The 23,588-nt window shown below is 33.1% G+C and overlaps 2 protein-coding genes across 4 annotated transcripts; one reads left to right on the top strand and one right to left on the bottom strand.

Moving 5' to 3' along the window:
- Positions 1-6,012: 6,012 nt before the first annotated feature.
- Positions 6,013-11,526, top strand: LOC112512133 (26S proteasome regulatory subunit 4 homolog A-like). The gene is made up of 6 exons (XM_025117978.1): positions 6,013-6,558; positions 7,542-7,787; positions 8,833-9,002; positions 9,476-9,692; positions 9,939-10,079; positions 11,280-11,526. The coding sequence occupies exons 1-6, from the start codon at positions 6,079-6,081 to the stop codon at positions 11,361-11,363; spliced, it is 1,338 nt and encodes a 445-aa protein (XP_024973746.1). The 5' UTR covers positions 6,013-6,078; the 3' UTR covers positions 11,364-11,526.
- A 1,444-nt stretch (positions 11,527-12,970) lies between these two features.
- Positions 12,971-22,900, bottom strand: LOC112513201 (transcription factor PIF1-like). 3 transcript variants are annotated; one of them, XM_025119385.1, is made up of 11 exons: positions 22,748-22,900; positions 22,575-22,593; positions 22,393-22,477; positions 22,021-22,265; positions 21,446-21,558; positions 16,773-16,871; positions 16,333-16,398; positions 16,173-16,238; positions 15,151-15,537; positions 14,431-14,497; positions 12,971-13,313 (listed from the first exon to the last, which is right to left on the bottom strand). In XM_025119385.1, exons 3-11 carry the CDS (start codon positions 22,467-22,469, stop codon positions 13,309-13,311), a joined length of 1,125 nt encoding a protein of 374 aa, XP_024975153.1. In that variant the 5' UTR covers positions 22,470-22,477; positions 22,575-22,593; positions 22,748-22,900; the 3' UTR covers positions 12,971-13,308. The 3 variants fall into 3 exon arrangements, with proteins under 3 accessions (XP_024975153.1, XP_024975154.1, XP_024975152.1); XM_025119386.1 differs by having other exon boundaries at positions 22,393-22,438; XM_025119384.1 differs by lacking the exon at positions 22,575-22,593 and having other exon boundaries at positions 22,393-22,574.
- Between the last annotated feature and the right edge of the window lie 688 nt (positions 22,901-23,588).

The following is a 23,588-nucleotide window of genomic DNA, read 5'->3' as shown; positions in this document are numbered from 1 at the left end:
ATAAAAAAATACATTTAATATTTAATAAGAGAATTAAATTTTATTTTAAAATTATATCAGATTAAATGTGTGAGAATGTAGCATCCAAACATTAGAAAACAAATAGAAACATTCCTGAATGGCAAGACCCCTCTCTTGAGATGTCCAATCTTTTGAAAACCACACTTTTCATACCAACTTGTCTTTTTATTTATTTTTTAATATTTTAATTTGATTATTTTAATCATAATTCTTTATTTTTAATCCAACTAATTTATGATTTTATGTACGATATTCTTGTAAACTTTAGGGGGTTTTAATGAATAAATAAAAGATTATTGCTAACAAATTTTTTAAAATAAAAAAAATTAAGAATTTATGGTAACTTTTTGTTCCAATAAGGTGACGTTTGTTTTTTAAGAGGTGTTGAAGTCTGAAGTCTGATTTCACTTCTGATTTTTAAGAGGTGGTGCTGAAGTCTGAAATCTGAATTAATCAGACTGTTTTTTTTTACGTCTGAAGTCTGGTTCCATTAATTATGCGTCATTCTACGATGATTCTTAAAAAACCCAAACAAAAAGAAAACATATAAACAATCAACTACTTAAAAAACCCAAATCCAAGAACAATTCTTATTATATGTTTTGAACACAGACTCATGCTTCCTGTCGTGGGTTCTCAGAGAGATCGAGAGGTAGAAGACCGAGAGTGAAATCAAGATGCCTTTCTTGAGATATCGAGAGGAAGAAGAAGAGATCGAGATCCGGAGCTTGAGGTGTTTTAGATCGAGATTGAAATCGAGAGCTGAGATGACGGTTTTTTGTTACGACGGTGGTTGTGGTGGTTGAAAGGATGATGGAAGTGGAGACGGCGGCGGTGGCGATCGGAATTAGAAGATGGGTCGTCGGTTGATGGAAGTGGAGACGGCGGCGGTGGCGATCGGAATTAGAAGATGGGTCGTCGGTTGATGGAAGTGGAGACGGCGGCGATGGCGATCGGAATTAGAAGATGGGTCGTCGGTTGATGGGTGCTGCAATTGGGAGTCGGGTATACGACGGTGTTGATGGGCTGAGGACGGCGGCGGCGGTGGCGGTGGTGGTGGTGGTTGAAAGAAGGAAAGGAGACGATGGTAGTAAGTGCTGGTAGTGGTGTTGTTCATTGGATATTGGGGGAAGGAGATGAAAGTCCAAAATAAGTGGTTTTCAGACTTTAATTTACATCTGAATAATTCAGACAAATTCAGAGAAATTCAGCTCTTAATAAATAAATAAAAACAAACACACTTAATTCCCTTATGTCTGACCGATTCAGACATAAGAGGCAATTAAGTGCTTTTTTTTAAAAAACAAACAGGGCCTAACTTTTCAAAACTTTTTTTATAATGAATAAATTAAAATAGAGAATATAAAATTGATAAATTGTATAAAAAAATATCGTATTTTAACTTTATTCTTTTTTTTTAATTAGGAAATTTCTTGATTTTCTATCCCTTTTTTTTTCTCTGTTTAAAAAGAAGTTTAGTATAACGACTGAAACAAACTTTTTCAAATCTTCAATTTTTATTTATTTATAAAATAGTAATATTATCGTCTGTACATCGAATATATATGTATATATATATATATATATATATGGAGGTTCAAACGAAAACAATAACTAAACAAAAGAACATAAAAACGGTCAAATCATGTGTAAATCACATCTGATTTTACGTTAACAGTCAAGGCAAATGGAACCATCACTTGAAAAAGAGGTTCTATAAGCGTGCGTGCGTGCGCGCACACACACACATATATAGGAGTGTTCAAATAAAAACCACTCAATTTGTATAAACCGTGAAAACCACTCAATTTGTACAAGCCGTGAAAACCACATTCAACCAATCATAATTTTTCATTTTTGTTCATTCTTTTTTTGTAATTATGAGAAGTTGATTAACCATTTTTATTGTGGATGATGTTAATCATGGATATTATCATCTTCATTATTTTAATTTTGGAGAAATTTATGAAACAGTTTCATTAAAATTTCATTAAATATTATATGAAACAATTTTATAACCATATATGAAACAAATTCATCAAAAAAATATTATATGAAACAATTTCACAATATTAAACAATTTCATGAAAAAATTTCATAAGATTAAACAATGAAATTGACATATGAGGGTGGTTTGTACAAATGAGGGTGGTATACATATATATATATATATATAGAGAGAGAGAGAGAGAGAGAGAGAGAGTTTGATTCAAATACTAACCAAGATTTTTGTGTTAACTTTGTTAACCAATCTTGACAATTGATTCTTACAATAAAGGGTTGTGATTAATCATGATAAAAATTTAAATTTTTAAATTTACAATTTCAAAGAACATACGTGAATAAAGGGGAAAAGAGTATTTAGATAATTTTTTTTTTTATGTAACTCCCATATCATTAATTGGGAGTTACAAAATCAAAAAATCTTATTATTTTTATTCATTTATTTTTGTTAATGTAAGAACCATATGAACACACACACACACACACACACACACACATATATATATATATATATATATGTGTGTGTGTGTGTGTGTGAACCATTGTGTCAAATACGAACAAAAATTGACATATATATAAACTTGGAATGTATAGCTTTTATGAATACAATATGAATATAATAAGAATAATTATTATACGAAAGTAAATAAATAAAAAAACGGGTATGAACACAATATGAACAGTTTGTGAATAATAGTTCATTCATTATGAACACATTTAAGAGCAAGCCAATGTTGAGATATGCAGCTAGTGTACATATGAACACAATATGAACACTTGTGAACAATTATTTAACAATTACATATGAATTCAAATTCCGATTGTAGTGGTAGACGATTTTAACCTTTTCATTCTCATTGTTGTCGATCTGTTTTCCAATAGGTTTATCCATATTACTCGGACGATATCGAAATCTTTACAATCGGAAATTCTTTAACAATTACAAAATCAATATTATTATTGATAGAATAAATCGAAATTACAAAACATGAACACGTATAAAAAAATATCAATATCACATAATCATCAATTGTTGAGATTTTTAGATTTGTAACTCCCACTTAATGATTTGGGAGTTACATAAATGATAAATTACTTAATTATCCTTGTCATTAATATATGAGTTATATGTGAACCTAAAGAAAAGATGGAATATGATTGGTTGAGTTTGGTTAACAAAGTTAACACAAAAATCTTGGTTAGTATTTGAACCAACCCCTATTTAGATATATATACACACACATTACACTCACTTGAAAAAAAAAGGCTATATACACACAAATACACACATATATATTACACTCATTTGAAAATAGAGGCTCTATATGTATACATACATATATATAGAGGAGCGATTAAATACAAACCGTCCCAATTTGTATAAATCTTACAAACTAATTACAATCAATCACATAAATCCATCTGTTTGTTTTTTAATCTATAAGTGTAATATGGTCATTTGAATTTACAATAGTTATGTTTGGTAATTATATAATATTATTAACTGTTCAATGAAACAGGCTCAAGTTGTTTAATAACAACTGTACTGAAACAAGCTCGTAGGTCATATATGATTGCATCATGTTCATGTGTATAACAACTGTAATGAAATAAGCTCATAGGTCATATACGATTGCATCAGGTTCATGTGTATAACAACTGTAATGAAATAAGATCATAGAACATGTTTTTTCCCGTTTTGCTCTTCCGTGTCTCCAATATGAACTCTTTTTTTTTACTTTACTTATTTAGTTTGTTTCAATCTTGGTCTTTCATAAAAAAACGAATAAATGTGATTAGTTTATAAGGTTTGTATAAAATGGATGGTTTGCAAAGTAAACCTCTCCTCTCCTATCTATCTATCTTTCTCTCTCTCTCTCTCTCTCTATATATATATATATATAATTATATATATATATATATATATAATTATATATATATATATACAGAGAGAGAGAGAGAGAGAGTTGGGTTCACGTGAGACAAGACTGTTTTCGTGAAACACGATTTTTATACTTGAAACTTCACAACAAAATGTTGTGAAGGTAAAAAAAAGCCGAATCTTCACCACAGAGTTTTGCTGTGAAGTTTTAAGTATAAAAATCATGTCTCATGTGTCTTACGAAAACATGTTTTTCTCAAATGATATTAAGTCTCTCTATATATACATGTGTGTATATATATATATATATATATGTATGTATATTTGTGTGTGTGTATGTAAAATCTTTTGTTAACAAAGAATATAGTGTTAACTTTGTAAACTTATTAGACCAATAATACTAATTTTTTAGTATATGTTACTTCAAATGCTTGATTTAATGATGAAAGACAAATAGGTAATTTTTATGTAGAAGTTACTTTTATGGTATTTAATGAGATGTTACAAATTTTTATGTGTAAGTTACTTTTATGATATTTGATGATATTTATATGTGTTCATAAGAATGTGTGCATAATCATAAGACGTTCATAAAATTATGTTCTTAACCGTATGATGTTCATAGGTGTTCAATAAGATTTAATGAACATAATCACATTGTCCATAAGTGAACTCAAGTTCATATAGAGGGAAATGCCCATTTATATATTAATGTCTATAATAATGGAGATTTCTTTATTAATGACAACAGATTAATATTCACATGAATATTAATCTGTTGTCATTAATAAAAAAATCTCCGGAATATTAATGTCATTAATTGACAATTACAAACTTGAATATTTTTTCCCCCTATAATACTCTTGTTCATGTATGTTCATTTTATATGATAATGTATTATATTACTAGTTATTACAAAATTGTCATCATAATTTTCATCCATTGATTCACAAAATGGATGGTTGTGATGGGTTTACAAAGTTAATACCATCTAACTTGAAAAAGAGGCTCCAGGTTTTATAATTACCTTGAATAGAAAGCAGAAAAGTTCCAACCATGGAGATTATGTCATTGATCATATCATTGCCAATCTATCCAGCTATTTCCCACATAAAAGCTATCCTCAATTGACTCCAGTATCGACATCTTGATCATCCTCTTATTTAGGAGTTGTTTGTTTACCTCTTAATAGTTTCATTAAGATACAACCTCTGAATTGTTAAGAAGTGAATATTGTTTAGTAAAAAAAAAGTTCGTCTCTTGATAGTTCTAAAACATTCTGAATGATTTTGTATCATGGGTCTTCATTAACCATTCAACGCCCTAATTTCATTGTAAACAATTACCAAACAATTATATTTCAATTTACACTATACCATGAGAATCTCTTAATCATTATGACCACTTAACTATTTTGCACCAAACCATTCAACAACTGCCAAATAACCTCTTATCCCAAGATATGTTAGTTTCTTGCAGGTTAAAACAACAACTCCACATCCTCGCCATAAGCTACAAGAAAACAATTTAAAAATTGTTTTTAAATTAGTTTTTTCTTTTAAATGACATGTAAGTTATTCCATGTGTAACAGATTATCCTATATGGCTTCCATATCATTTTAAGTTTGACACGTCAACAAAGAAATACCTGTTCAAAAGGTAACAAGTTACCCAATGCTATAACGGACAAAAATTTGAAAGTATGATGCCATAATAATTTTGTTTTGAAAGTACATTGCTGTAATAAAAAAAACTGAATGTAGAATATAATAATAATGAAATTTATAAATTAGGTTGTTATTTTGCGCATTTTACCATTTTCTGAATATAAAAACTTTTAAAGTTGACCGAGGTGATTTAATTGGGCCGGCCCATTAGTAAACTGGTCCGACTTTTGATTTTTTGAAAATGTAATACTATGCTTAGCTAAGCAACAATATGGACTATTAATGGGCCGGCCCATCAAGCATTAGGGAATTACAAACCCATAACCGATATCCCGAATCTCGATTGTAAGCCGGATCGAATCATAACCCGACCCGAACCACAAGCCCGCACATCCTTCCTATATGATACCATGCTTTCTTGAAAAGAAAGACAACGAGAAAAAGCTTAAAAACCCCAGTTTCAGATCCTCCGTTTTCTTCATCCACACACAAAAGCAAATCACCATGGGTCAAGGAACTCCCGGAGGCATGAACCGGCAAGGTATGCCCGGAGATCGGAAGAACGACGGCGAGAAAAAGGAGAAGAAATTTGAACCAGCAGCTCCGCCGACTCGTGTCGGTCGGAAACAGCGAAAGCAGAAGGGACCAGAAGCTGCGGCTAGGTTACCTACGGTGACGCCGCATTCAAAGTGTCGGTTAAGGCTCTTAAAGCTTGAGCGAATTAAAGATTATTTGTTGATGGAAGAGGAATTTGTGGCCAATCAGGAGAGATTGAAGCCACAGGAAGAGAAGACTGAAGAAGATAGGTCAAAGGTCGATGATCTACGTGGATCTCCGATGAGTGTTGGAAATCTTGAGGAGCTTATTGACGAAAATCACGCCATCGTGTCGTCATCTGTCGGACCGGAGTATTACGTTGGAATTCTGTCGTTTGTTGATAAGGACCAGCTTGAGCCTGGATGTGCAATCTTGATGCACAATAAGGTAAATTAGAGTCTCAATTTTACTCTGTTGGTTTGATGTTTTGTGTTTTTATTGGAAGATACAATCTAGGGTTTCAATTTATTTGAGTTTAATTGGTACTTATGTTTTGAATATGCTATTCTGAACCCTTCAACAGGACACTGTGCAAAAGAGCACATCTGAAAAACCTAAAAACTACGGGAGCCAAACTAGAAAAGTAAAAAACATGAGTGAAAGGCAGAACAAAAAAACTAGAATGGTGTTACAGAGAACTTAAATTGAGCCAAAACAACATTTTTATATGCATATATGTTTCTGTAGTTTTAAATCCTGTAGTTCGTAGTTGAGTTGTTATTGTGCTAGGGAACTCATTTATAGGCATAATCCAGGTTTTACATCATACTAGTAGCTGCTGCTATATGGGTTCTCCAGCCCTTTTTTCCCTCTTAGAAAACGGATATGGTGTCAATATAAACGGCATTCAGACATCAAGAGTTTCTTGAAGGCAGAAATGATATGGTTCCCATTTTGGAAGACCATTCACAGTCCCTGTGAACAAAGATACGTTTACCTGTGGTTTTTTTCTCCTTTTTACAGAAACATATATGCATATAAAAATGTTGTTGCTGATTTGTTGTTTTAGCTCAATCTAAGTTCTCTGGTGTTCTAGCGATATATGTGTCTTTTTGTTGTTAAGTATGATAGATTTCTGTTGAAGGGTTTGGAATAGTTCGATCTTATGTTTACAATTTCTTCTAATGGTATTTGTTTCTTTTGCTTTATCTATGGATGTCCACCTGTATGGTACTGATCTTTTGAGCTTTTGGAATTCTTGATATGTTCATTGCGTTTTCAAGTTGCTTACTTTTGAGTCATCCTATGTTCCAGATATGGAGAGAAGGATTATTAAAGTTGTCATTTAGTTAAACTTGAAACACAAGTGTATTTTAACTTTTTAAGATATCCAAATGTGCTAATCGTCCTATATCTTCACCCACCTTCAGGTTCTTTCTGTTGTTGGGCTTCTTCAAGATGATGTCGACCCCATGGTGTCTGTGATGAAGGTTGAGAAGGCTCCTTTGGAGTCTTATGCTGATATTGGTGGGCTAGATGCTCAGATACAAGAGATCAAGGAGGCAGTCGAGCTTCCTCTGACTCACCCTGAATTATATGAGGACATAGGTATCAAACCTCCAAAGGGAGTTATACTCTATGGAGAGCCAGGAACAGGCAAAACTTTGCTTGCCAAGGTGTATATTTTAAAGTTATCTTTTGATGCTTTCGTTCTACGCCTGCCAATATAAATACTCCCTCTGTCCGAAAATAGATGTCCACAATGAAAAAAGCACACAGTTTAGGAATGTGCAATTGTTACACTTTTTAGTTAACAACATGACTGTTTTATCCTTAATAATGGCGAGAGTAATTTTCTCCATCTCATAGTTAAAGGGTAGTATGGGAAATTAGACACTTTTGAAAATGGACACTTATTTTGGGACAAACTAAAATAGAATCATGGACACTTACTTTGGGACAGAGGGAGTATTTCTTTGTTTAAATAGGGAAGGCTAGTTGCAGAATGGCTTATATGCCACATGAGTCAAAGTTTGGTTGCACCGGTTAAACTTTGGTGTGTGGGGATTTTTACGAAGTCAAAAAGGTCTTAGGGTAAAGTCTAACAAGGGGTAGACCTAGGGCTGTTTAGTTGGTTTTCCTTTCAGTCCTGTATGGATAAAGCTGACTGTGGATTAATCTGTCAGTATAGATAGGGAGGATTATTTCATATATGGAAAGAGCATTTTTTTTTAACTGGGAGGGGGTAGGTTTGGAAAAAACTTGGTTATCGAATGAGCCACTTTCTATATCATTAAGCCACTACCAAACGGTCATGTATAATTGACCAAATAAGCCGTGAGTCATTAAGTTGTTAACAGACGGATCCTTAACAAACATAACGAAATGAGAAAAGGAATTTTCAACAAACATTTATGAGCAAATTTATTTTGTTTGGAGTCTGTATCTTCGGAAATGAGGAAGGGACATTGTCCCGTAGAACTCATAGTCTTTCTTCTTTGATCGGTTGTATAAAGATGTAGCATGCCATTGGTGATTCATTTCGCCGGTTCGTCTCAGTGTTTGTCTTTGGCCGATGTAAAGGATCTTTTATGAAGCCAGGCTTCTAGCAAATATTCCAATAATATCATGCATGATCTTATACGCACCTTCATGTTCACAACAAGCAAACACGCATAGGGAATTTTCGTTTGTATTTGAGCCTTCTGTTTTGTTATCCAGGCAGTGGCAAACTCTACATCAGCAACTTTCTTACGTGTTGTTGGAAGTGAGTTGATTCAAAAGTACCTCGGTGATGGTCCTAAGTTGGTCAGAGAACTCTTCAGAGTTGCCGATGACCTCTCCCCATCTATCGTCTTCATTGATGAAATCGATGCCGTTGGCACAAAGAGGTATGTTCATTGCAATTTTTATCTTGGAAACTTTGTTATGAGCACAGGCGGACCTATAAATTTTTTCAGGTGTTCGCATCATTTTCCCATAAAAATTGAAGCTACGGATAATTGTTACAAAATCATCATTGGTCCTGTCTTTCGAGCCTTTTATCCCAAAAAATGTCCAAAACATTATAAAACTGAAATTAATAGCTAAAAACTAAGAAAATGATACAAATGGGATTCAAACCTACACCTAGAGGGGGATAAAGACTCTGCACCCCAACTCTACCAAAATAAGCTTGTGTTATTGTTATAGTTTCAAGGAATATACGGTTGCACCCAACAAAATAATACGGTGGCCCATTTTACGACCCTAGAAATTTATACACTATGATGGAGGAACGAAGCTGTGGCCTGGGCCTCCATATGCACCATTGTAGGTCCCCCCCTGGTTATGAGAAAGGAGCCTAACTAGGATTTTTATGCAGATATGATGCCCACTCCGGTGGTGAGCGTGAAATCCAGAGGACTATGTTGGAATTGTTGAATCAGTTGGATGGTTTTGATTCGAGAGGTGATGTTAAAGTGATACTTGCAACTAATAAAATCGAAAGTCTTGATCCCGCATTGCTTCGACCTGGTCGTATAGATAGGAAGATAGAGTTCCCACTTCCGGATATCAAAACAAGAAGGCGCATATTCCAGGTACAGCGTCATTGTTATTGCAATATAATCACGCTTTTGGCGTTGTAGGTAAAATGTTTTATTTTTATAAAGTTGTAGATAAAATGTTCATTTCTGTGATTAGGAGCAACACTAGTTTGGGGATATGAACCAACGTGAAACAACTCATTCACTGGTTCTCAACATTTTTGGGACTCTCATTTGATTATACCCCTATATAAGTCTGTAATTTGTAAATATATGTGGTTAACAAATGTTTTGATTCAGATACATACATCAAGAATGACACTAGCTGATGATGTGAACTTGGAAGAATTTGTTATGACTAAAGATGAATTCTCCGGGGCTGATATCAAGGCTATTTGTACCGAGGCTGGATTGCTTGCTCTAAGAGAACGTCGAATGAAGGTCAGGCATTACATTTTACGATCTACATACCATGCTTCATATCATATGCCTGAAAATGTGGACTGCCAACATATTTCGACTAGTTTGTGTGCACAAATTATCGTCTTTTAGACAATATAAAAATGCACTCAGAAATCTCTGAACCAAATATCAAACTTAACTTGGGAGTCATTTGAGCTTATCTGAACAGATGCTATATTTACATATGGATCCCTAGGTCGTTACATTCCATTTAGGATTAGGAATAGGCTAATAGAAGGTTCAAGTGTGAATTACTGCAAAAAGATTAAAGAGTTGTAAACTACAGGTACCGAAGAACAATAGATTGTAAATCATAAGGACGAAAATAGCAATGAATTTCTAAACCACAGGGACACAAATTGCATTTTGACAAATCACTGGGACGAAAAATGTAATTTACTCTTGAAAAAAATCATTTGAAGATGTATACGTGAACCCATATGAGTAATTTGTAACATCGGCCGATTCAGATATGAATCTTCAAATAGAATTTTTTTTCGAATTTTTTCAGTGATTCACATATGAGCATTCCATTCTTACCTTTCACAATATTTAGCCTTTTTATTTAAACGAGACCCTAGTTGTAACTCAAACAATGCATTTTTTGGGATAAATCAAACCAAACGAACCTGGTGTATCCTGCTCAGACGTAGGGGCTGTTTGTTTCTTTCATCAAGTCTTGTTTGGATAAAACCGACTGTGTGGGATTAATCTGCTTCTATATATTGGGAAGGTTTTTGTTTGAGAGGGTTTTTTCATAGATGGAAGTAGTGTGTTTTTTTAATTGGGATGGACAGGTTTGGAAAAAAACTTGGCTTTCTACATCTCACCCCTAGGAACTTATTGAATAAGCCACTTTCTATACCATTAAGCCACTATGAAACAGTTATGTACGACTAACCGAATAAGCTTTGAGTTTCATTAAGCTAATTAAGCTGTCAACAAACAAACCCATAGACTAGAGTAGACTAGAGGATAGAGAGGATGTTTCCGCATATACTCCCCCCCCCCCCCCCCAAACACGCACACAAAAAGAACAAAATAATCATTTTTCGGATGGAGGGTGTATTTCATTTGGAGTAAAAATCAAACCAACTCAACCGAACCCAGTATTATACTGTAATCAGAGTAGGGTATGATGTATGCAGACTGTAGTTAATCTTGATTGTTGATTATCAGGTGACACATCCGGATTTTAAGAAGGCAAAAGACAAGGTTATGTTCAAGAAGAAGGAAGGTGTACCAGAAGGGCTTTATATGTGAAAACCCTTTTGTTTTTATTGTATTTGGACATACAAAGTGTTTTGTATTCGACTATGTTTTTATTATTATTTTGTTGTTGATTTTGCCTCCTAAATTCATGTTGGATATCCTAACAAAGTAATGTTATTGGATCTTCATTCATCAACAACTATGTTAAAATATAGATTTGCAATTCCTTTTTGTTCCAAGAGGGGTCCTAAAATAGATAATAGATTGATAGAATAGAGTAGTAGAAGTCTCTTAGAGCAACCAAAGGGTCTTTGGTCTAATTGTATATCGTAATCTTTGGCTTTCTAGGAAGTCAAGAGTTAAAATCTCATCAAAGGTGGGTGGGTGTGTGAGTTTATTTATTGTATTTGTCGTATATAAATATTATATACTTCAAAAAGAAGTTTCTTTAAAGCATTTAAAAAAGTAGAAGTTAGAAACAAAAGGTATGCTCTTACTCGTACCAATCAATTAACTTCCCATATAAAATAAAGCAAAGAGCCTGATGACCACAAACTGCATTAGATTCCCAAATCAAGTGGACTAAAAACACAATCACAATCATTGCATCCACCACATGTTCCCAAATCTTGTGCCCATCAATATCCACTCCCCTAAGATCAGTATATAATATTTATATATGATAAAAATAACAAATAAATTTATGCATTCTTTTCATTTTTGGTAAAGTTTAAATCCTTAGTTCACATACTGCTAGGTCAAAGGCTCTTTGGTAATTGAGCATGTATGCAGTTGTTTGAGATGAATATGAATATTTTGACTTTTGATTCTCTATTCTAGAAAATCTGTTGGAGATGCTCAACATGTTCTCTGTAATTTCTCTAAACAGAGAACCAAGAGTTAAAATCTTTCAAAAAAATTACATTCAACTCCAAACGGATTCTTTATTTAGAGATTTTAACATAAATTAAATTATTATAATATTCTCCAATTTATCATCTCAATACACTTTTAAAAAGAAACTTTATATAAAATAATAATAACAATTCAATCTCAAGTTTTAAAGAATTTTCAGAACTTGGAGGTTTTTTTTCTTCATGTTTTCTCTATTTTAAAAAACAAAAATTTAATTTTTTTTTTCTATTTTAGAGAAGTTGTTGGAAATCCTCTTGACAACCTTCTTTTTTCACATCAATACCAACTCAACAAACTGAAAAGCAAAAACTATCATAAAACTCACAAGAACCTTCCTTTTATAGGTTTCAAGTATTTTTTCAACATCAATAATTATTCGATACAAGGACAAATCCATAAATTTTTTCAAACGGTGACACTTTTTAACTATAAGAAACAAATATACATATTTTTTTTTCTTCAAATGGTGACACCAATTTACTAAGAAAATGACACTAACAAGATTCAAACTTGAGTCAGGGATGGAATAAAAACCCTACAAACCAACTCTACCAAATAAAACTTGTTATCATTGTAGTTTCAAAATACATACGATAACACACAACAAATTAATACGGTTTCACCTTTCACGAACCTAAATTTTTTCACCCTTGGAGGGAGGTATGATATGGTGACACATACCACCTATACCTCCTGATTCGCAACTCATAAAATTATATATTAACACAAAAATTGAGGTAAGAACCAAAGTTATTACATAAAAACAAGAACAATAATAACTTAAAAGAAGTATACAAAAACCTCCAAACTATGAATGGCCCAACAATTGCAATGGACATCATTTAGTTTGGTATGGTCATTAATTAGAATGACCATGGAGAACTTAAAAACTCCTGTAACAAGAAAATAAAAAGCAAAACATTTCCTATACAAAGACCCTTTCATTCATCACTCTAAGTCTAAACTACAGTCTTATGATATAAAGAAAACCCTAATTTATCATCTGTATAATTACTTGCACAACATTTCTTTAACCCTACAAAATTTAGTTGGCTAACAATGCCTCTTTCCTCCTTCAAAATCAACCTGAAAAAATATACAAACAAGATCAGCCAACATATCATTATGAGATGAGAGAATCTGGAAAATATATATATATATATATATATATATATATATATATATATATATATAAGGACAAAGGATCGTATGCGAATATGAGTTAAGGTGAGAAACGTAAAAAAAGGATGTAAACCTTTGAAATGCCGATAACCATGAGAACTAGTGCATCATGTTATTTCATATAACTTTATTTTATCTAAGACTAAGATTTATAAGGGGACGTTTACCAAATGCTTACTCGGGTAAGCGTTTACCAAGTTATATTACCTTACCGGATGAATATGACAATGACCAAGAATCTTATCCGGTAAGAGCGAGGCAAAGACCGAGTGTCTTACCCGGTAAGTGAGGACAATGACTCTTACCACGGTCAGCTCTTACCGGCTAAATTGTTGCATAGAAAGCCGTTTTTGTTGACAAAAACCTTTAAGTAAATGATAATGTTCAATTTTATCGCTGAGTGCTTACCGGGTAAGTGTTTGGTAAACGGCCTCTTAGAAAATTGATGAACATATATTTGTTTCACATGTATTTATTTAACAATGGGAAGCTTTTTGTCTGTTTGTGAAACAAAATTACACGTAAAAAAGTTTCATATTAACCAAATACATATAAAGTAAACACATGGTGAAACAAATAGATGTTCATCAATAAATTAAATGTTAGTCTTAGATAGAAAAAAAATCATATAAAACAATACCTTATAAGATAAAAAATCTCACGGTTATCACAACGTATGGAGTACTCCAAGAAAATGGATTTTTTCTTTTTCATAAGCTTAGATGGCCTTAAAGCTCTCCAAAAAGCTGTATTATAGATGCTCTTAATCAAACTACTCGAAATTGTCCCTTTTTTTTTATTAACCTGGATATCCAACCCGCTATGCGAGCCGACTAATCCCAAGGCAACCACCTGCTTTGCAGATAGCCCGGAGTCACCGCATTTGAACCTCCGTGGCCACAAGAGGATTTTTATTCCTCTTTGGATTTGAACATGAAACCTTCTGGTACTTTTGACCTTTGGAGCCAAGCTCAAACCAATCGGACACCCTTGTGATTAACTTGAAACTGTCTTTACTTACCAGATTGGTTGGTAGGATCTTTACTGCTGCTTGGCTTAGTTGCAATGGGGGGCATGCCTCCTTGATTCTGCATAAACAGACTGCAACTGGTCATCCCTCATGATAATATTATACCTAACTCTGTTTTTATAAGAATTCAAAAAAAAAAAAAAAAAAAAAAAAAAAAAAAAAAAAAAAAAAAAAAAAAAAAAAAAAAAAAAAAAAAAAAAAAAAAAAAAAAAAACAGATGGACCCAATAAACCCCACCACTCGGAAGTAGGGGCGGACCCACTTTAATAGATAGGGGGCATTGGCTACCACTTTGTTTCTTCGTCATAGTGTAAAAAATTATAGGGTCGTGAAAGGTGCTACCATATCATTTTGCTTTGTGCAACCATATATATTTTGAAACTACAATTGTAACACAAGTTTCCTCTGGTAGAGTTGATTTGCAATGCTTTCCTTCCCCCCCTAGTTCGAATCCTATTAGTGTCATTTTCCTAGATTTTAGCTTTTAATTTCATATGAATTTTTTTTTTTGCAATAAAAGACTTGTACATGGGACCTCACATATGAAAACAATGAACGAACCAACAAACCAATGATGGTTTTGTGAAAAATATCCTATATTTGTTATAGTCAAATGGTGCCACCACTTGAAAAATTCCTAGGTCCGTCTGTGCGTGACTTTGGACACATGATCGGAATTGTGATTAGTAAGAGGTGAAACTAAAAACATGCCTGAGGAAGCGGTATTTGAGTTGGATGGAGACCAAGGTACTGTTGAAAAGGATCTGAGAAATTGGGGGCTTGTGGTTGGTTTTGATTATGTGAAGGAAAGGAGCTCATCATCGGAGCCGACAGATTGGCTGCTTGACTTGCTGCAGGACCACCCGTGATGGTAACAGGTGGTGGCATGTTAAATCCCGGAACTGGGAACCGTGGACCTAGCTGAGTCGCCGCTGCAGCCGCCACCGCCGCCGCTGGATTGGGTAGTGATGAGCCTGGAAGAATGGAGGGATATGGAACCATGGCATGGTTCATCCCCATTCCCATAGCCATTGGCGACATGTATTGCTGGACACCAGGGAACATCATCGGAACCATGCTGCATCCCATTGACATCATCTACATGCATAAATTTAATTATGTGAGAATACGTGGAACCCCATTAGATTACTTTCCAAAAGTGCCCCTTCCCTTGAAGAGAGAGGGAGGTTCCAACATATATAGAGAGAAATGGTCAAAGTCTAGCATACCTGGAACTTTAAAGGCCCGTTTGGTTTGCAGGATTTGGTGAGATTTGGAATTGAATTTAATTCCAATCCCATAAACATTGAATTTAGAAATCCCATTGGGGTAGTTGGTATTTCACGGGATTTCATATGATCTAGAATATGTTATAACATTCGCTTTGTAATAATCAATTAATAGAAGGTAGTTTAATTTTTATAATTATTTGTTATAAATTATCTATAAAGAATCGAGTTCAATTTCATTCCAAATTCCTCAAGAACATTCTGTCAAACCAAAACGCCCCATAATAGATCATATGGGTCATTTCTTCCATTTCCTTTTGTATAGAGTTGATTAGGAATAGCATTAGCATTCACGTATATGCGACGATATGTGGAACAATTACTTTTCAAAAGAGCCATCGAGGAGAGAAAGGAGGTTCTAACATATATAGAGAAAAAAATGGTTCAATTTTAGCTAATGTGGAATTCTAACAGTATACAAGAAAGTTTTGAAGGTTTATATACCTGCACTTGCATTTGAAGCGACTTCAAGTACTCGATTGCTTCATCCAGCATTGAAGCTTTGTCAGACTAGAAATCACAGTTTTGATTTACAAGATATTAAGGAGTCTGAATTTAACGAGCATTTCATATACAATCGGAAAAGAATATATGTACTGCAGACCTTATTGCATCGGGGTATTAGTTCTTGCAAGGCCTTCATCTTTTCATTAATCCTATCTCGACGTCTCTACACAAGTACCAAACCCGAGCATATTAGTCACCACCCATTTGAATATTAACACACTATCAACTTTCAAAATTGAACCAAAGGTCGTTAGTCCAGCAGTACCTAGGTTACTAGTAGATCTCAACCTCCTTAGAGATCACAGATTCAAGTTTCACCCGTAGTGTGGGGTGTGTGAAGTTTTCTGTATATAATTATTATATACTTAAACAATTGAACCAAATGGTCATTGACCCAACAACACCCGAGTTATTAGTTAGATATCAACCTCCTTAGAGGTCCATGGTTCAAGTCTCACTAACTGTGAGGGGTGTATGTGACGGTGTGAATTTTGCTGTATATAATTATTAAAGAACCGAGAGAAGTGAAGTACAAACCCGCTCAGAGAGATTATGGACCTCAGCAGCACGGGATCTCTTGGTGGAGGTTGCCCCATGCGATTGCTTCTTTGCATCGGTATACTCAAACTCGACATCCTTCAAATGAAAGATAAGCCAATAACTCAGAAACACAAAACCATCATGGGGTGCAGGGATATATATTTTTATGTGGAACCTCATTAGATTTTTCAAGAAAATGGAGGTTCTAACATATATATTGAGAAAAAATGGTTCAAGTCTAGCTGATGTGAAACTCTGAAAAACGAAATTACACCTCATATTTATAGAGAAATGTTGCAAAAATTTTTAAAATTCTGTTCTTTTCTGTTGACTCATGCACTTCACCTCTAATTTATTTTATTACTTTAAGAGGCACTTTATCAACTAATATATATATATAAAGTATCATCTTTACTTGACTTTCTTCAATTTAATTATTAGTATGATCCCATCATAACAACAAAATGATCAGGCATCATTAATTATCCCTTTTGCCGCCAAAAGCTCCATCTATTTTGCTAACTTTATCCATTTCATTTACCCTCAAATAACTGAAATCCACAAGATTTCAACACTAGCATTAGTAGTGTGTATATATACATATCATCCGGTAAGAATGAAAGTTATAGTGATAAAAGTATGAAGAGATCTTCACCTTTGAATCAATCATAATCGAAGAGTTTCATTAGATGAACACCAACGAGAAGTACCAAATTAATATCCTTCTAAAACGCAATTCATTGATTGATTTGAGATTACAAGTGATCAAGGGTCCAAATCTTTTCTTATAATTCTCACATTGACTTCTATTTTCACATGATCCATTGTATATATATATATATATATATATAAATTAATAATAATTATGATGATACCTTTGGTTACAAGTATATAAATGTCTGTCCCTTGGCTCTTTAATTATCTTCATGTTTTCTTGTAGTAATTACCGATGTCCCAAGAAACCTCATACACATCGAGTTTCATTCATCAAGCAAATGATATGAAACCCTGAAAAGGGGGAAACACAATCTTGAACATGATAAACAAGAAAGGGGATCAAGTAGAAGCATGGTCCCACTGTATAACCACATATCTCATCAAGTTTTCTAACCACTTTAGAAATACATATATAGTTCCGGAGTTCGAAAATAACTATACTCGATGAAAAAACATGATTTAAAGATATGTAAATTACAACACTTTTTAATTAGCTAAACAACAAGATTTTTAAAATATATATTTATTTTGAGATAAACTAAAATAAAAATATCACAATTCCTTTGAGATAAAATGATTCAAGAGTATTGGATCTCCAATACTTATGCTATAATTTTTCTAAAATAAAGTATTTTAGTCAAAAAAAAATTAAAAATTATAGTTAACTCCAACAATTAATCTATTTTAGTAATTTTAGCATTAATTATATTATTAAAAATTTCTATAACTTCATCATCTAATACACTTTTCAAAAAACTTTATAAAAAATTATAACTTATTCGACCACATTATTGAAAGCAATTAAAATAATATATATTTTTCCAAACTTTAAAAATAGTAAAATAATGTCTCTTCCTTAATATAAGATTTAGAGATTTTTACCAAAAAGTTTTTGGACTTACAGTAATGTAGCCTTTAATCTCCTAAAAAGTCAGAGATTCAAAACTTACCAAAGATGAAAATGATGAGTGAGTTTATTTATTACATTTAATCTATATACTTATAAAAAAATTAGAGATTTCTACCTTTCTTAGCATAGCATGTATCTTACGTGGCTGCCCTAGGAGATTGGCTGATTAAAAAAGTACCCACACCAGTTTGGCTGCAGAAAGCCTGAAACCACGAGCAGCTCAGTTTCTCTATGTCCTGGCTACTAACCGTTAGTTTTTGACATATATATCTATATACTTCCATAACCACATATTTGTTTTGTTGTTTGACGCTGCTACATCAGCAATACACGTGTCAAGATGGTCTGTGACCTTGGCAGCCACGGTGTGACGTGGCAAACTTGTGTACCCACAAGAAAATATTAATTCCAAGCATGCATTGGAACTTGAGGATATGCCCACAAGAGAACATGAAGGGACGACCCTATACTTCTATTGGACGGACATACTATAATCATCAGTATTCGATATATCTATATTTGCATAAGAATCATATCAAATTATATATTAAAACTTAAAAAATAAGTTTTAATATTAATATTAATATATATAATAGAAAATTTAGTAAATATAGATACGTAATATATATAACCATATTTAGCTTAGCTCATGTATGTAACAATCTCTAATTTTCGTTGATTGATTCCACCTTAACAAAGATCACCTCTTGATACAACTCCAAATAATATTCAAAATACGGGCAAATTATGTTTAACAAATATAAAATAATTTATTTTTGAATTTATTAAAAAAAGTCTATTTTAATAAGCATTAGACAAATTTTTGAATGGTTACTCATGAATTGTTTGTTTACCTTTTAATAGTTTCATTAAGACGCAATATTTGAATCGTTAAGAAGTGACTCTTGTTTGACAAAAAAAAGTATGTCTCTTAATGGTCCTAAAATCACTTGAATGATTTTGTATTTTGAATCTTTCTTAACCATTCAGCGCCCTAATTTCTTTGTACATAATTACCAAACAATTATATTTCATTTTGTACTATATCACGAGAGTCTCTTATCATTTTGATCACTTAATCATTCTGTACCAAACCATGCAACAACCACCAAACAGTACCATATTGGTTTTTCTGTTTCTTTTTCAATTAATGTTATTTATATTTTTGTAACTATCTCTAAAAAATTTAAAATTATATTACGTTATCGTCCAACAAGATTAATTCACCGGTTGATGGTCAGTTTATCAGCCAAGAATTTACTCTCTCAGCCCTTGAATTCCAATCTTCACAAAATTGTGTTAGCAACCTATCTCTTTAAATACGACTTAACGTTTGTTAGTAGCTTAATATCAGCTATACCTAATTATTTGATAGTGCTTTAATCATATTAAAATTGATTTATTTAATAAACTTACAGGAAATTATTTTATAGAAAGTCAAGTTCTTCCATCTATCGAAAATACTCTCTTAAGAAACCTTTCAATCTACATAAACAAATTAATCCATACATAAAGCTTTATTGATTTTATCGATATTATAATAGGTGTATATAAAAGGTGAACAAAATAGGAATAATGCAAAAGAGGGATGGGCTAAATGCAAATATTCATGCTCATCAGTAAAAATGCTTTCTCAAATCCAGATTTTGTCTTGGAAAAAGTGTACAGGTTCATTGAAGTGTTGTTGCTAAACGACACGCGCTCACAGAAAAGAAGCTACAAAAACCCGAAATTCATGGACAAACAAAATCTAATTAAATAATCCTTTATTTATCCCCCATTTTCTTCTTCTTTTCCAACGAAAAAAACACTTTAAACTTTAAGAATTCAGACCACGACATTTTATTTCCAGAAACGAGGGTACAACCCTCCATGCACATTCTAACCGCAACATCGGGTTTGTAGAAGTGGAAAATTCGTGCGTGTGTACAAGTATTCACTGCACAAAAATGAAAAATATGCCATAGTGAAAAAAATCTATCTAATATCATAAAATCCTATGTTTTATTCATGTTCTAGTAATAAAATTAAATAATATTTTAAAAAATGAAAAATTTATCGCCCTATAATGATAAAAATCTATATATAGTCATAAAATCCTACGTTTTATTTATGTTCCACTAATGAAATTAACACAATATTTTAAATTTATTTAAGTATAGTATAACATGAGAATTTGAAATTGGAGATAAGTGATGTTATATAGACATTTATTTACTACAAAATCATGCCAAATTTTACACTGAAAAAATGCAAAAATGAGCACATCTCTCCAACAGATATTTTATAATTTTTCTAAAATAAAGTATCAAAAGTCAAAATCTCTAAAGAAATTATATTAACTCCAACATATATTATATTTTAAAGATTTCAATATTAATTATATCATCATCTTCTTTCTTAAACATTTAATTTAAATATCTCCTATTTGTGGGAAAAATAGATAAATATCGATATTGTTTTATCTTTATTAAATATACAATTCTATAGATTTATCCAAATTAAAAGATTTTCACCCTCTCTAACTTGTATCTTATTTAACATTACATTATGACTAAAAAAAAGAAATCTTTATTTTAAAATAACTATTGAAAATACTTTTAACGTTAATTAATAAAAGAATAATATTAATAAGTAAGGACACATATAACAAATCATATGTGTGCACTTAATTTGACTCTCGGAGATTTTTAGGGTAGGTATATACTGGCTTACTAATTTTCTTTCCACATGATTTAAGAAATTTTTTAACAGATTTTTTAAAATAGAAAAAATAAAAATTTAATATTATAAAAATAGAATTTCTGTTCAAAATAAATGTATATTTTTTTTAAGATTTTAACTTTTAATTTACAATTAAGAAATTTTGAGAATCTGTTGTAAATATTCTGAGGCTAATATATTATTTGACGTAATTCATATAGAAAAGATGCCCATATCATTCCCCTATTTTTATCCAACAGAAGACCCATTTTGCGTGGAATTTAATTTTTTTTAAACTAAAATGACTGTAAAAAAAAAAAAAAAGAGATCAGTGACGTACCTCACTGTGACATTCTGTGTCGTCGGTATCTCTGCCTTTCCGCTTCCGATCATCAGTTGTCGGCGGCGGCTTTTGAGACGAAGGCTCCACACTGGCGCTTGCTCCTGAGCCACCTGTACCGGGAGATGACGTCACGCTTAGCTCACATGTCTCTAATTCCCTTCCCGCCGATGATGTACCTGCTGCACCAACACCGCTCATGCTCCCGCCGCCGCATCCAATATTTGCCACAGAAACAGTAGGTGTTTTATCCGACACTCGCGAAGCCCTAGATTCCGGAGCTTCTGCCGCCGGCGTATCGTTCGACTCCATGGCCGTCGATGGCTTCAACGACGGCGGCAAGCTCGAACTACACGGCCCTAATTGTGAAGCCCTACCTTTATTAGGCCTAGAGAAATGTAAGAAGTTTGTATACTTAGGTTGTCCTGATTCCCCTTCCACTCGCCTGAACGGAGGAACCGGAGGACGAGGAGGAGGAATCGTTACGGACGGTGGTGGAGGCGGCGGCGGTAGGGAGGAAGGGGCGGTGGTGAGGGGAGTAGACGACGGCGGCGTAGGATAGAGGAGATCGTTACTGTATAAACAGCCTTCTAAGGAATTCTCATCCATAGGGTAATGAAGCCAAGAGGACATCTCGTCTTCTTGCATGAACAAATCAGAAGGTCCTGTTTCTTCTTCAACAACGGACGATCGGATCTCTCGATTCGCCATTGATGTCCTAATCTCCGGCTTCTTGTTCCCCACGGATCTCTGGTTTTGGCTCTGCATCACCACCTGACCATTCTGCCATAGTAGCTCCATGATATCTTCATCTCCACCCCTACAAAATTCAATCCAAATACTTCTAATCAAAATTGAACATCGAAACTCCATTTTTGAATCAATAGAACAACGAAATCAGCAAATACAAAAAAAAAAAAAAAAAAACAAAACTGAAAGCAATTTACATTGTTGATTTCTTAGGCATCTCCGGAATTAAGTAATCCTCGTCCGCTTCAAAATCAGGAACAATATGATTCATCATCTGAAACTCTTCCCGTACCAATCGAAATAAAAATTCAAAAATTCAATCGAGCTCCTCCTTTTAATGAACAGCTCCACCGTCATTTACAGTTTTTTGTTGGATTACCTTTATGGAACAAAATTATCTGATAAGACGATGCAACAAACTTGGATTCAGCTCAAATAAAATAATCCACCGGTTAGAAAAACAAATCTGTAGATCCTATTCCTCGATTGTAACATAATTGAATTAATCGAAGGTTGTAGAAATAGTATCGATTGATCATCATCAGCAACAACCTAAAAACTCTCATCTGCTATGGCGATTGCAGAAAAATTCACGAGAATTGTGGATACTTTATTCATGAAAATGATGAGACTCATTTGGGGATGAGTTGATTTTAATGTGAGTATGCAGCTGAAGTCGAACCAGATGATAAGGTGTGTTTTCTTTTTTATATATAGATAGAGAAAGAAGTCGAACTAGATGATAGAGTTGGTTTTCCTGTGAAATTCTCTCTCTCTCCATCGATATATATATATATATATAAATATATATATATATATAAACATTTAGGGGTGAACACGGGTTGGGTTGGGCGGTTTATGACGTTTTTTCAACCCAACCCAATTACGGCGGTTTGAAAAATCTCAACCCAACCCAACCCATTCAAAAGTATAACCCAACCCAACCCAACCCTTGCGGGTTAGGGCGGGTTGGGTTGGGTTGGCGGGTTACTATGGTAAGCATAGTTTTTTCCACAATAATTACAAAAACATCTAGAGTCCTTTTTTGTAAAATGATCCCAAACGTTTGAAGTTCTACCACCCCTTTTTTTAGACGAGTTTGGTTCATCATTGTCTTCGATTTTTGGAGATTTAGGAGTATTTTCCATTGCTCCTATACATTGTCAATTAAGATAACATTTTCAGAAAAATAAACCAACAAAATAGTCAATAAATAACAAAAAAAACGTGAACTGTTAAATTCCAAATTTCTAATGAACAGTTAAATTTAACACTACTCTTAAATTAATATTGCAATTATATTGAACAATGAACAATGAACAACTTCCTCTACATAGCATGAACAACACAACCATTTACAACTCAAAACAATAGTCAATAAATAACAAAAAAA

Source organism: Cynara cardunculus (assembly GCF_001531365.2).
Source record: "Cynara cardunculus var. scolymus isolate 2C chromosome LG 5, CcrdV1, whole genome shotgun sequence".
NCBI lineage: Eukaryota > Viridiplantae > Streptophyta > Magnoliopsida > Asterales > Asteraceae > Cynara > Cynara cardunculus.
The sequence above is the reverse complement of the archived record's forward strand: the minus strand, read 5'-3'. Positions and strand labels throughout refer to the sequence as shown.